The sequence below is a fragment of the Cervus elaphus genome, chromosome 23 (genome assembly GCF_910594005.1).
Source record: "Cervus elaphus chromosome 23, mCerEla1.1, whole genome shotgun sequence".
NCBI lineage: Eukaryota > Metazoa > Chordata > Mammalia > Artiodactyla > Cervidae > Cervus > Cervus elaphus.
Window position 1 is genome coordinate 25,246,859 of NC_057837.1, and position 14,477 is coordinate 25,261,335.

Consider the following 14,477-nt stretch of genomic DNA (forward strand, 5'->3'; position numbering starts at 1 on the left):
TGGCACCCCCCTATCAGCCTGGCAAGAGTTGATGGAGGGTGATCTCTTTTGTCCAACAGCTGCAGAACCAGGAACTGCTGAAGGCAATGATGAGGAAGGCTGAGCAGGAAATCAGCAGCAAGGTGATCGAGACGATGAAGAGACTGGAGGACCCTGTGCAGCGCCAGCGGGTCCTGGTGGAGCAGGAGAGGCAGAAGTACCTGCATGAAGAGGAGAAGATCGTCCGGAAGCTGTGGTGAGTCCGGGCCCTGCAGTCAGTCCCTGGTTGCCTGCATAGCTGGTCAACCTGAAAGGCAAGCCTGTCTTGGCCAAGGAGGCGGCCCTTCCTAGGCGGTGTTCTCATCCTCTTTCTTTGCTGTGCTGTGTGCACATTAGAGTTCTGCTGGTTCTGGATATCTTCGGACACTCGGCTCGTGCCCTCCATCCGAGGTCAGGAAATTGAACAATCCTCAGGTGACTGAGCTTATTAGTCTCTTTGGAAGCATCACACTGTTGTGTAGGGCTTGGCAACCCATCGAACCAAAAGGAGCCAGTGGCACAACCCAGTGATAAATGGGAAGTCTGAATTTAATCTCAATAAATTAAAACTAATAGCCAAAATAACACAGCACTAAAATTATCCGCCTATTATTCAACTGTAGTTAAAATCACAAAAGAAGAATTTCAGTGTAAAATATGTCTGATGCACAATGAAAGATGCTGCTTTGAATGCTACACATCTTCTGTGAGGTTCTTATTGAAAGCATCTATCAAGTCACACTACTGAAATAAGCGGAGTTTTATTAGGCCCCAGTCACTGGGGCAGGCCCATCTGTTATGTTAATGTATGTTTTGTTATGCAGTGAAGATTTATCATAGAACAGTTTCACCTTTTAGTATAATGAATAGTCATTTGTGTGGGTTCTTCTAGTGTTGGTAGTTCTCCTGTTTGTTTTTTTTGAGTTTCACAAAGCCATTTTAATTTTTTAAATTATTTTTTAATACTTTAAGTATTTAAAATACTTTAAAATATTTTAATTTTTAAAGATTTTGCTCCATTTACAGTTATTACAAAATATTGGCTATATTTCCCATGTTGTACAGTACATCCTTGTAGCCTGGCTTACACTAAATAGTTTGAACCTCCTGCTCTCCCACTATATTCCCCTTCGCTGCTCCCACTGGTAAGCACCAGTTTGTTCTCTGTATCCGTGAATCCACTGTTTTTTTTTTGTTATATTCACTAGTTTGTGAATTTTTTAGATTTCACGTATAAGTGATAAGCATACAGTATTTTTCTCTCTCTGACTTGTTGTACTTAGCATAATGCCCACCACACCCATCCATGTAAATGCTGCAAATGGCAAAATTCCATTCTTTTTTGTGGCTGAGTAGTATTCCATTGTACATGTGTAAATTCTCTTGCTTTTTGGAAAGGGGAAGCGTCCCAAAATGGGACTGTAAGGGAGCAACTTTCAAATTCTTTCCATGACTATACTCACCAGAAACCTACAGGATGGGGAGTGTTATGCTCATTGACCTCTTTGATATTTGAGCTGGAGCTTATGTCAAATCAGATGCCAACCCAGTGTGCCTGATTAAAATTAGAATACCCTTCTCAGTGGCAGTCTAGAGAGTCAGATAATAACTTTGACCACTCTTCATCAGCACCTCAAAAACAGGCTCCAAATTTGTGCTTAGTCCCTGCACTTACAGACAAGCACCCCCCGAGAGGTGTTATGGCTGTTGTTTGTCTCAGATGGGTCTATGACAGCCCAGCTGTCTACAACTAGGTCTCAAGGTTCTCCTTGAAAAGTTCCTTTAAAAAAATATGTAGCCTTTTAATGTTTTTATAGAATTGCCAGTTAAATTTTTCTCCCTGTTTTATTGAGATGTAATTGACATGCAGCCGCATATAGTTTAAGGTGGACAGCATAATGATTTGACTTCCACACATCATGAAATTATTGCCACAATAAGTTTAGTGGATATCTACCATCTCCTATAGATACAAAATTAAGGAAACAGAAAAAAACTTTTTTTCCTTCTGATGACAACTCTTAGGATTTACTCTCGTAACAAATTTCATAAGTAACATATAGCAATGTTAATTATATTTATCGTGTTGTTGATTACACGCCTAGTCCTTGTAACTGGAAGTCTGTCAGCTTGCTGCCTGCCCCACACTCAAGGTTCTGGCGCTGGAATCGCTGTCTGCTTACTGCCACCTGGTGGTTCTTCAAATCAAAGCTCTTTTCCTGTTTCTTTAATAGCAGGGGTTTCTACTGTCAGATCAGCAGGCAAAATGAAATCATGCACACATCTGTTTAGGGTGGGGTTGTTGATGTGCTCAGGAGACAGGATGTTATTACTGGTGTGTTTGTTGAAGTGGGAGACGTACCCTCAGAGGTGAGTATGTGTGTGCACATGCACCCCGTCCAGAAATCAGACCCGTGATCATTCATTCTCTTTGCATCCTGGAGAGGACACTCAGTCCTTACTGACGGGACAGTCAGTATAAACCAGAGGTTCTCAGGGGCAAGTCTGTTCCCCTCGTGACCCCTGGGGACATTTTAACAATGTCTGTGGAACATTCTTGTTTGTCTCAAGTTAGGGGAGGTTGCTACTGTCATCTATCATAAATGGGTGTTGGATTTTTGTCAAAAGCTTTTTCTGCACCTATTGAAATGATTATGTGGTTTTATTCTTCAGTTTGTTGATGTGGTGTATCACACTGATTGATTTGCGGATACTGGAGAATCCTTGAATCCTCAGGATAAATCCCTCTTAATCATGGTGTATGATCCTTTTAATGTACTGTTGAATTTCGTTTGCTAGTATTTTATTGATGCTTTTTTTTTTTTTTTGTATCTGTGTTCATCAATTATACTGGCCTGTAATTTTCTTTTTCTTGGGGCATCTTTGTCTGGTTTGGTATCATGGTGATGGTGGCCTCAGAGAATGAGTTTGGGAGTGTTCCTTCCTCTGCAATTTTTTGGAATAGTTTGAGAAAAGGATAGCTGCTGTCTCTTCTCTAATGTTTGATAGAATTTGCCAACAAAGCCATCTGGTCCTGGACTTTTGTTTGTTGGAAGTTTTTTCTTTTTAATTAATTTTTATTGGCGTATAGTTGCTTTACAATGTCGTTAGTTTCTCCTGTAAGCACTGTGAATCAGCTGTATGGGTACATATCCCTCCTTGGGATTTTCGATTCCCTCCCCATCAGGTCACCAGAGCACAGTAGCTTCTCATTACTTATCTATTTACACACAGTATCCACAGTGTGTATGTATCATGGCCATCTCAATCCCCCAGCTCATCCCACCACCCCTGCCCCCTTTGGTGTCTATACATTTCTTTTCTATGTTTGTGTATCCATTTCTGTTTTGCAGATAAGATCATCTGTACCATTTTTCTAGATTCCATATATATGTGTTATATATTTTTCTTTCTTACTTCATTCTTTATGACAGTCACCAACAGAGGAATGGATGAAGAAGATATGGTATATCAACAATAGACTATTAGCCTTATAAAGGAACAAAATTGGGTCATTTGTAGAGATGTCAATGGACCTAGAGACTTTTGAAAGTTTTTTAATCACAGTTTGAACTTCAGTACTTATGACTGGTCTACTCATTTTTTTTCTGTTTCCTCCTGGTTCAGTCTTGGGAGGTAGTACCTTTCTAAGAATTTGTCCACTTCCTCCACATTGTCCATTTTGTCGGCTTAGAGCTGCTGCTCCTGGAGGCTACTGTGTCAAGGTCAGGGGTGCTGCTAAATATCCTACAGCACACAGGACACCCCTCATCCCCCTGCAGAAAACAATGACCTGGCCACAGAGGTCAGCGCCACGGTAGAAAAGCCTGATCTGCGGCAACCTGGGCTCCTCCTCTTGCTGTCTCTCTCCCTCTTTCTCCTCTGTCACATCAGCGTCCACGCAGCCCTCCCTTAGCCGGCATCAGCGCCGCTGAAAACAAAGAGTGGGTCCTTTGTCAGCCAGGTGGCGGATCCAGGCCTCCCGGAGAAACCTCACCTCACACCCCAGAAGGGTCTCTTAAGCCAAACCAAGCTACTTCTCCCTAGCTGCTGCTCCCACCTCCGTGGGCATGGAGGGACCCGCGGTACTGGGGGGAGGCCAGCCGGCGAGGCCCAGGGTCCTCTGCTCTCCACTGTCCGTAGGGAAGGCCCCCGCGCTCACTCCACCTGTGGTCGGCTTTCCCCCTAGTGACCTGGAAGACTTCGTTGATGATCTGAAGAAGGACTCCACCTCGGCCAGCCGCGTGGTGACTCTGAAAGACGTGGAGGATGGGGCTTTCCTGCTGCGCCAGGTGGGAGAGGCCGTCGCTTCCCTGAAAGGTGAGCATCCTCCTTGGAGGGGAGGGGAATCCCGACAGCCCGTCCGCCGGTGAAGGATTCTTCCGTGCACATGGGCAGGTGTTCGTCCAGCACCCACCGTGCTCTGTTCTGGGCGCTCAGGATGCATCCCTGAATAGCAGAAGAAGCGCCTCTCTTTGCCAGGAGCTGGTATTAATATTTTAGTGGCTGCTGTAACATTTAGGAATAAATGATTCGAATAACCCTTTCCCTTCTCTGGGCTCTTACAATGCACCAGGGCACCTGTGCCAAATTCACTGATACAGCTCGGGGCCCAGTGGACACCCCCCACACAGAGACGGGAAATGAGACCTCGAGGGGCTGCACCCTCCACCCAGGTCACATTGAACCTGCTCTGCCTCCTGAACCCCCACACTTCCCAACCGTGTCCAGTGTTGGGGTCTGAGGGGGGCCTGCTAGTCTTGCCTTTGCTCCTGTGGCTCACTCGCTGTTCTTGGTCTGCAGGAGAATTTCCAACCTTACAAAATAAGATGCGAGCCATCCTGCGCATAGAAGTGGAGGCGGTGCGCTTCCTGAAGGAGGAGCCACACAGGCTGGACAGTCTTCTGCAGAGAGTGCGTGGCCTGACCGACACCCTGACCATGCTGCGGAGGTGAGCGGGCGGGCCGCGGGCGGCGCTGGGTGGGACCTGAGAGTCTGACACCAGACTTGTTGATTCTGATCTCATGGCCAGGCAGTCAGTCATATTTGGACGTTCTTATCTGTTCCAGTCCTGGTGTTGGGTGTCAAGAGTATAAGAATAAACCAGACAGAACCCCTGCCCTTATAAAACTTCCTTTCCCACATGAGAAATAGACACAGCTACCACATAAACCACCTCCCAACAGCATCAGTCCTGAATTTTCCTTTTTTTAAAAAAATAGAACTAGGAAAATTACAGAGATGCTACCCTTTAGATCTTAAACCAGATTTGAGAGCCAGTCACAAGCATAAGTAACATCTAAATTCTTGGGAGAATTTTAATCACTATCATCTTTTGATAGGTTTGCAGGAGAAATATGTTAAAAGTGCAGTTGACTTTTAGATGAATTATTAACCGTAAGGAGCAAGTGAGATTTTTCTAGTAATAGTGACCTCAAGGAAAGAGCCTCTTTTGAGATGCTAATGCTACAAAGAGCTCTATAATCTCCTGCATAAGTTTCAAGAGGCCAGCAAAAATCTGAATTAAGGCAACTCTTGCCTCTTCCTGCAGCGAAAACATCCGGCTGGGTACAGGAAGAAATTGTACTTGAATTACATTTTCTCATAGGCTCACTACTGTAAATTGCCAGAGTGAACTTTTTCTTCCAGTAGGATAAAAATATGTTAAAAGGATTCTTCATTAAACTCTTACCTAAATGTGGTAACCCAACCACAAAGCCTAAATCAAACCTTCCTTATTAAGTGTTTACACAGATAGCAGGCTGGCTGGTAACAGTGCCCACCCTCCCTCTCTTCCCTGAAAAACAATTTTAAAAAATGATATAGATAAAGACAGTTAAGTCACTTTAAAAATAAAATAAATATAGCCTCCATTAAGCTGCCCATCACAGGTCTTTATATTATTTAATTATTTCTTGGGATCTTTCTAACATGCTGTGGAAGACACAAGAAGGAAGGTAGGAATACACACGCCCCCAGGGATGGGCACATGTCCTGGCGCCCGACAAAGACAGAGGGGGTGACAGTCATGGTTCAGAGCAACTTGAGCGGGTTGGGAAGATGCTGGAGGGGTTCTGTGTGTCTTGAATTTGAGGTGCTGGAAGGACAGCAGAGCAGAGTTGCCCAGGAAGCCCTTAGAAATGCAGACTGAAGTTCAAGAGACAGTTAGAAGGAGTCCTTGGCCTCACTCAGAGGGAGGGGGAAAGAGGTTTAGAGTTGAAAATTGCCTTCATGTCGATGATTACTGAAGATGGAAGAGGTAGCTCTGACAGGAGAAGGAAAGGAGGAAACAGACCCTTGGGGATTTGAGATTGAAGGAACCAGACAGTTAAAGAAGTATCTTGTTTTCAAAGCAAAAGAAAAACACATTTTGGTAAGAAGAGAATGCGGGGCTAATTAAAAATTATGGGTTGAGTATCACGTTTGACATGCCTTTCATTTGACTATGTTGATCGGAATTAGACCATCATCATCTTCACGATAATCCACAGAAAAGTACCTGAGGCCCACAGAGGTGAAGTTGCCAGCATTACAGGGCTAGAACACGGTAGCTGATAGTCGAACACAAGCCTGTCTGACCCTGAAGGTCATGTCTTTCCCACCATAGTGTGGGTGGAGCTGGACAGAGCATCAGATGACTGCCTTTCCCCCCACCCCCCACAAAGCAGAGGAGGATGAGGACTAACCCGCAGTCAGATTCACAGTCACTCTCGATGTTGCAAAAAGGCTAGTCAGGTCCAGGTGGGGTGGCCAGATGGCTGAGCTGTAGGAAGAGCAAGTAAAAGGAACTGGCATGTAAACCACCCTCCCGAGATATGCAGCAGTGAAAGCAAGAGAGAGTGGAGGGTTAAGGAAGCTTTGGGTCAGAACCGAGCACCCGAGAGCTGCCCAGGCCTGGAATAGGTGCAGGCAGTGTGCTTAGAATCATGTGTCCACTCTAGGACAGCACCACCCCAACAGTGGACACAGCAGCACGGGTGGACCATCTCCTGAGGGAAGAAGAGGAAAGCCGCTGCTAAAGATCACTCGGAGGCAGTTCTGTTGCTATGGAAACCCTCAACTCTAAGCTGCTACTTGGGGTTTTAGCATGTCTTAATTTCTGCAACAAAAATCTCGCCTGGTCTGCAGATGACACAGCACTCAAGTAAATACCGTACAATGAAAATGCGCGGTACCTGGTTGATGCTGCTGTGTGGTCTCTTCCCAGGCATGTCACTGATGGGCTCTTGAAAGGCTCGGATGCAGCCCAGGCCGCGCAGTACGTGGCTATGGAGAAGGCCACGGCCGCCGAGGTCCTGAAGGCCCAGGAGGAGGCCCCCCACACCTCGGGCCAGCCCCTCCCCGGCGTGGGCGTCCCCGGCGACGTGAAGGCGGAAGTGGTGCCCCTGACCGTCCACCACGCGCAGAGCTCTCCCGTGGTCATCCAGCCGTCGCAGCTCTCCTCCGCGCTGCTGAACCCCGCCCAGCACGCGCCCGGGGGCCCGGGCCCTCACCCCGCCAGCGCCCCTGCTGCCACGCAGGAGGCCCCCTCCGCTCTGCCGTCCCCGCAGATGCCCGGGGACGGCTCCTCCGTGCAGAGCCTGTTCATCGAGGAAATCCACAGTGTGAGCGCCAGGAGCAGGGCGGTGTCTATCGAGGTAGGTCCTCCTTCCATTTCTCCTAATTCCGTGAAGGGGGAAGGATGGGGTCCTTTCCCACCAAGAACTGACAGTCTGGTTGTGGAGACAATGGATATATGTATCAAAGATGTATATAACTTTATATTTTTATCAGAAAATAGATTTCTGATATTTTTTTGATAAAAATATAGTTTTCTATTTTATATACATATATGATAGATTTTTTTGTTTCAATGGCCAGACTAAGAGAAAGGCCATCAGATTTCAGAGAAGAATCAGGCACCCAACCTGTAGGAAGGTGAGACAGTGGTATGCTGGTCAGTGTTTAACAACGGGGAAGAGCCTGATTTGTAGCATTTGCCAGTTTCTGTGGTGGAAAGACTTAACCATTACTGATTTTGAGTAAAGCAACAGTGTGACATCACTGAATGTGACTCTGGGAGGAAAGGTGACAGTCAGCGCCCTGAGCCAGTGTGAGCTGGCTCAGACACACCACTGGTGAACGCAGGGTTCACCAGTGACCTGGAAAATGAACTAGAGTCTGCATAAGCAGAGAAGGCTGATGAGGGCATTCTCAGATACAGAAGGTCGGGCCTTGAGTACACCTGTTTACTGGGAACAGGAGGAAAAACGCTGGCCAGAGGGGCTGGAAGCTGACTTGGGAGAGATTACTCCCCGGTCTCAGATGACCACGGTTTTATTCCATGGATATCAGAGAAATGCTGCTGCTTGGACCAGTGATAAACGTGGTGTCTTCAGAAAATTCATGTGGAAACAGTATGCAGAACTGATTGAGGTGGTGGGTCTCAAATAAAGGATGCTGGATGGGAAGTTGTTACCAAAGTCTCAGAGGAGACAAGAGAGAGAGGTCTCAAAGTCACAGGGTATAGAGAGAAAACCTGCTGTGTTTTTAAAATATTCTTTTCAGCAGGAGCTGGAGTCAGTGTTCGTGCAGCACACTGCATTCCCCTGGGTCTCTCCTTCCCCTTCTCTAAAGTTTCCTCCACTCAGGACTGTGTCCTCGGTCCCCAGTCCTGCCTCTCTTGCAAGTCAGCAGTGGATAACTTATTTCAAGAGGTGACATCTTAAAACCACGAAGGTCAGAGTCCTGGCCACTGGACCTCTGAACACGAGGCGGCTCCCCTCTGCTCCAGACTCAGAGGCTGTGCCCCCGAAACTAAGTTAGCTGCTTATAAAATGCGTATTGTAAGATGGGGTGAAATGTGATTGATGATGATTCTGCCTGTCAGGGTGGGGAGGAGGCTGCAAGCACATCTTGCTCCTGAAAGTTAGTGGACCTGCCACATTAAACATCTCTGCATTGCAAAGAGGTCAGTAGGATGATTCTTTTATTTAAAAATGTCTATTGAGAATCTACTAGGCATAATTACCATTGTTATGTGTGTATTTTAAATTTCAACAGCACATTCACAGGTCACCTCTGAAATGCTCTGATTCTGGTAAGGAGGCCCGAGTCTTCCTACTGGCTCTGCCTTTGAGCTTGATTCACTCAAAAGATGTTACTGAGCCCAAGTGAGTGCCAGGCCTTCATAGGTTCTGGGGTAGGCAGTAAACAGAAGGGACCAGGCTCTGGTGATGATAAATGCTAGGAAGGAAAAAACAGGAGGCTCAGGATGGTGACAGTGCTGGCTGTTAACTCCTAGAGAATGAATCTTGGGCAAATCCTTCATCTCGCCGGGCCTCCGTGTTCTCACTGTAAAATACATTGATTCCGTGATCTCCTGGGTCTTTTCTTATTCTCACAGTATAAGGTTCCACTGATCCTGGTACTCATTTCCACTCTTTTTTGAAATGATAATGTAACATGTCAAAATCACAGGAAAATGTTCTTTCAAAAAATGTACAGATATTTTAAAATGCATTTTGTGTATTTCTGTGTAGAGACTGTAGAACTTAATGGAGCTTAGAGATTATCTCAATACCCGCTTCATTTGGTAAATAGTAAAATGTGACCCAGAAGGTGATACGGCAATTCTTTTGACAGCAGCAGAACTAACACATAGGATTAGTGAGTGTTCTGCTGTTTATTTCTATCATTTCCTCTATGATGAAAGCTCAGTGTAGAAAAAAAGAAAGTTATGGGCTACATGCCTTTGAATGTGTATCTCTATGTCCCTCTCATGAGTGCTGGGAGAGGAGAGTATGTAGTAAGTGCTCAGTAACAATTTAGTGAATGAATGGTTGGGTTTCTGAGCTTGCTGCTGTGTGAATGAACATCACTTGGGTGTCTGTGGCAGCCTGTTTAAGGAGATGTAGCAGACAGCATAAGGGTCAGGTTTGTCTGATGTGCAGACATGTCCCTGGACACAGAAGCCAGAGCATCATTTGACCAGTGCTTTCACTGAGTTATACTTTCTCCCACCCCAGCATCAAATCTCAAAACTTACAATTCACGTTCCCGTCTGACTTTTGAACTTTCTTCATTGCTGTTTTCCTTTAGAAAGCAGAAAGGAAATGGGAAGAGAAAAGGCAAAATCTGGACCACTATAATGGGAAGGAGTTTGAGAAACTCCTAGAAGAAGCCCAGGCCAATATTATGAAGTCAATTCCAAACCTGGAGATGCCACCAGCCTCAGGCCCCCAGCCAAAGGGTGATGCTCCAGTGGACAAATTAGAACTTTCAGGTAAGGTGCTATCCGAGCTGTGTGGGCTGATCACCCACAAGGGCACAAGCTGGCAAATGGGATCAAGCTCTCACTTCCTAAAGATCTTATATAATATTGTACCTCAACTATGCCTCAATAAAAAACTTTTATAAGTTTTGGGTGCACAATAGTGATTCACAATTTTTATGGGTTATATTCCATTTATAGTTATAAAATAGTGGCTATATTCCCAGTTTTGTACATAAATCATTGTAGCTAGTTTATTTTATACATAATAGTTTATAACTCTTGGTCCCTTACCCTTATCTTGCCCCTCCTCCCTTCCCTCTATACTCACTGGTAACCACTAGTTTGTTCTCTGTATCTGTGAGTCTGATTCATTTTGTTATATGTGTACTACTTTATTTTTTTAATTCCACATATAAGTGATAGCATAAAGTATTTGTCTTTCTCTGACTTACACCCTCCAAGAGTCCATGTTGTAAATGGCAAAATTTGATTCTTTTTATGACTGAGTAGTATGCTATTGAATATATACACCACACCTTCTTTATCCATTCCTCTGTTGATGGACACTTAGGTTGCTTCTATATTGTGGCAAATGTAAATAATGTGACTATAAATATTGGGGTACACGTATCTTTTCAGATTAGTGTTTGTTTTGGGAGGATATATACCCAATAGTACTATACTACTGCTGGTAATTCTGTTTTTAGTTTTTTGAGAAACCCAATACACACAGATGGCCAACAGTTATTTGAAAAGTTGTTCAACATAACCAGGGAAATTTATTAAAAAAATCAAGATAACACATGTTAGCAAAGATTGGGGAAAAGAGTGCCATCGTCCACTGTTGATGGGAATGTAAATTTGTACAGCCACTATGGAAAATGGTATGAAGGTTTCTCCAAAAATTAAATATAGAACTACCACATAACCAGCAAGCCCACATCCAAGTATATATTCCAAGGAAACAGAGTCATCTCAAAGAGATATCAACACTCTCATGTTCATTGCTGCATTATCTGTGAAGGGATATGGAAAAGTTCATAGCTAAAATGATAACGAAGATGTGATATGCATATGCCTATTATATATACATGTGTACATTATACTTATCGCATATTTATACATATAGTCTGTGTATATGTATATAGTGTATACACATGTATATGTGTGCATAACTGTGTTATATATATATATATATATGAACATTATTCAACCATAAGAAATAAGATATTCCTGCCTTTTGTGACAACATGGACAAAAAGTGAAGTGAAGTCACTCAGTTGTGTCCAACTCTTTGTGACCCTATGAACTGCTGTCCACCAGGCTCCTCCATCCATGGGATTTTCCAGGCAGGAATACTGGAGTGGGTTGTCATTTCCTTCTCCAACACGGATGAAGCTGGAGCATATTATACGAAGTGAAGGAAGCCAGACAAAGAAAAACAAATACTGTATATCCTCACTTATAGGTGGAATCTTCAAAAAAAAAAAAAAAAGTGAACTCACAGAAGCAGGGAGTCACGTGGGGATTAATGGGGGCAGGGAGGCTAGCAGAAGGGGGACACAGGGTCAATGGGTACAAGCTTTCAGTTACAAGATGAATACACTCTGGGTATCTCAGGTACAGGCAGGTTGACAATAATTAATAATACTTAATGTATACTTGAAATTTGCTGAGAGAGTAGATCTTAAACATTCTCACCACACACACACGTACAAAACTATGAAGTGATGGATGTGTTAATGATTATGTTAAGAATTTCACAGTGTTTATGCTTATCAAATCAACAGGTTGCATACTTTACATATGTATAATTTTGTTCAATTATATCTCAAATCTGGGAGGAAAATAAAGTCCATTTTAACAAGAAAAAAATTTTTTTAATTGGAAACAACAAACCCTTAGATGTCTCTAGAGTCTACTATTTTGATTTTTATTGACTAGTTCTGTTGAAGAACTATAACCATAGCAGGAAAGCTGTGTTCTGCGTTAGGATTCTAGAATAGTATACACTAAGGAAAAATGTAGCTTCTGCCTTTCTTACAATTTATGACCCTTTGCCACAGCTGGGGGAACAGGAGGGCTGTGTTTAAATTGAGACCTCTCCTTAGAAAACACCAGATTTTATGAGCTCCCAGAGGGATGTTAGATCACAGTGAGGATTCACATTTTTTTTAATCAAAATTATTAGATGGTATATTTAACCAACCACACTATGGAAATTAAGCATCACTGTCTCCATAATAATATAAAATAGCTGTTAAACTCAAGCTGGTAAATCTTCAACCAGTTACAAACCATGTGCCTTATTCTGATCTTAAAATTATGGACAAAGACATTATTTTACATGCAGCCCAGTGCATTTCAAGTTGGTCAGAGACAGAACCTTTGTCATTACACATGGGAGGGAGACCAGAGCCAGGCTGTTGGCCTTGGGACGGGACCCTATAACCCAGCACCCTCTGCACAAGCCAGAAACCGTCCACTGCAATCACTGGCCTGTCACCCTGATGACTTACCCAAGCCTTTATTAAAAATTTCAGTAGAAAGTCCTCAAGCACCTCCTCTGAACAACTCCACGTCATTTGCTCAGAACAGACAAACACTCCTGGGAGGCCAGGCCTGTGAGTCCCCAGAGTTGGGGCAAAGGCCAGCTGGAAGCTCCGATTCCGAATTTCTGGCTTTACCACATTTGTGAGCTCTTGGATAGAGTATTGGTAAAAGGAGGAAGGGAAGGATGTTGATACACGACAGGAATGAAGCTGTTTGAGTAAGAAATGCCTTTTTCTGGGCATTTTGGCAGGAAAGCTCAGCAGATAGCTGCATCTCCTAACCTTTGGTGTCAGTACTCCTTTCTGATTCCCTCATTTCTGCATTTGCTTCTTCCTTTAATTAGCAGAGAGACCTTTTCTAACCACATAACCACAACCAAAAAAAAATCCACTTTCTCCCCAACTCTGTCCTGTGACCCCCATCTGCCTCCCGCTCTCCCTCTGGCCCTTCCTGGGCCAGATTCTACTCTCACCTCCTCCGCCTGAAGCCTTCCTCCAAACCCTCCTTTTCAGACTCAGGGATGAAAGCTCTGGAGGCCCTGCAAGGGGTTCTGACCTTTCATTTCTCCAGGTAAAAGTTTTTTGGGGTAAGAAATTTGTTTAAAAGTCACACTAAGTAATACTTGCATAGCATTTGCTATAAGCCAGGCATTATTTTAAATGCTTTATGTGCATCAAACCATTTAATCTTCACAACACCCAGTGGAAACAATATTATTAACCCATTAAACAGATGAGAAAACTGAGGCAGAGAGAGGTTAATTAAATTGTTCAGGGCCTTTCTAGGACTTCAAACCAGTCAGGCTTCAGGGCCTATATTTTTAGTTGTTGCACCATGGAGAGAAGAAAGAAGTTTTGAATCAAGTTGCACTGACATTCTAGAAATACAGTGGACTTTCTGGATGTTATCTTAAAAGCTGATTTTGCAATGACACACTGTTTTCCAGAAGACTCTCCAAATTCAGAACTGGACTTGGACAAGCTAGGGGGTAGGTCCCCACCACCTCCTCCTCCACCTCCACGGCGGAGCTACCTTCCAGGATCTGGGCTCACTACCACGAGGTCGGGCGACGTGGTCTACACTGGCAGGAAGGAGAGCGCCACTGCTAAGGTCTGATGGGTGAAGCCCTGCTGAACTGGTCTGTGGGTTCAGATGATGTCCCTAGACAAGGTCTTCTCTGCTCTCCTTTAGAACATAAAAGGTAGCAAACAGGAGAGAATGAACTAGATCTCCAAGCAATCGCCACAGATGGGAAAATGTCAGTCAGTATACTATTGGAATAGACTCAGCCCCAGGAGTTTCCTATCCTTACTTGACTTTTAGCTGCAACTATGTGAAATTCAATTCACCAGCTACTTCCCCAGCGAAGCACACTAAGACGGAAAATGGGGGCCTGAGGGGCAAGCACAAGAAAGATCATCTTACAAAGGTAACTGCGATTAGCTGACACTGTTATAGGCGTCAACAGAGGTTCAGAGAGCTTTCACTTCCACTTAATCTGGCAAGCTTTGTCTTTTATGTTAAATGAAAATACAGTTTCCAAGGAGGACCTTTCTAAAAGGCATTGAAGTTAAGGAGTTTTAATACTTCATTTGCCAAAATGACACCTTGGGCAAGGAAAAACCCAAACTACATGCGAGTGGACAAAACA

The 14,477-nt window shown here is 44.1% G+C and overlaps 1 protein-coding gene across 23 annotated transcripts in view; it reads left to right on the plus strand.

The window, feature by feature from the left end:
• The window catches only part of KIAA1217 (KIAA1217 ortholog), a 440,669-nt gene that overhangs the window by 406,278 nt on the left and 19,914 nt on the right, over positions 1–14,477 (plus strand). For 20 of the 23 annotated variants that reach the window (XM_043883233.1, XM_043883224.1, XM_043883226.1 and 17 more), the window contains 6 exons: positions 60–235; positions 4,208–4,338; positions 4,822–4,969; positions 7,226–7,655; positions 10,099–10,282; positions 13,773–13,936. In XM_043883233.1, coding sequence (XP_043739168.1) covers positions 60–235; positions 4,208–4,338; positions 4,822–4,969; positions 7,226–7,655; positions 10,099–10,282; positions 13,773–13,936 — 1,233 coding nt within the window. The remainder of the gene's footprint in view (positions 1–59; positions 236–4,207; positions 4,339–4,821; positions 4,970–7,225; positions 7,656–10,098; positions 10,283–13,772; positions 13,937–14,477) is intronic. The other 3 variants (XM_043883225.1, XM_043883243.1, XM_043883242.1) reach the window with 1 other exon arrangement.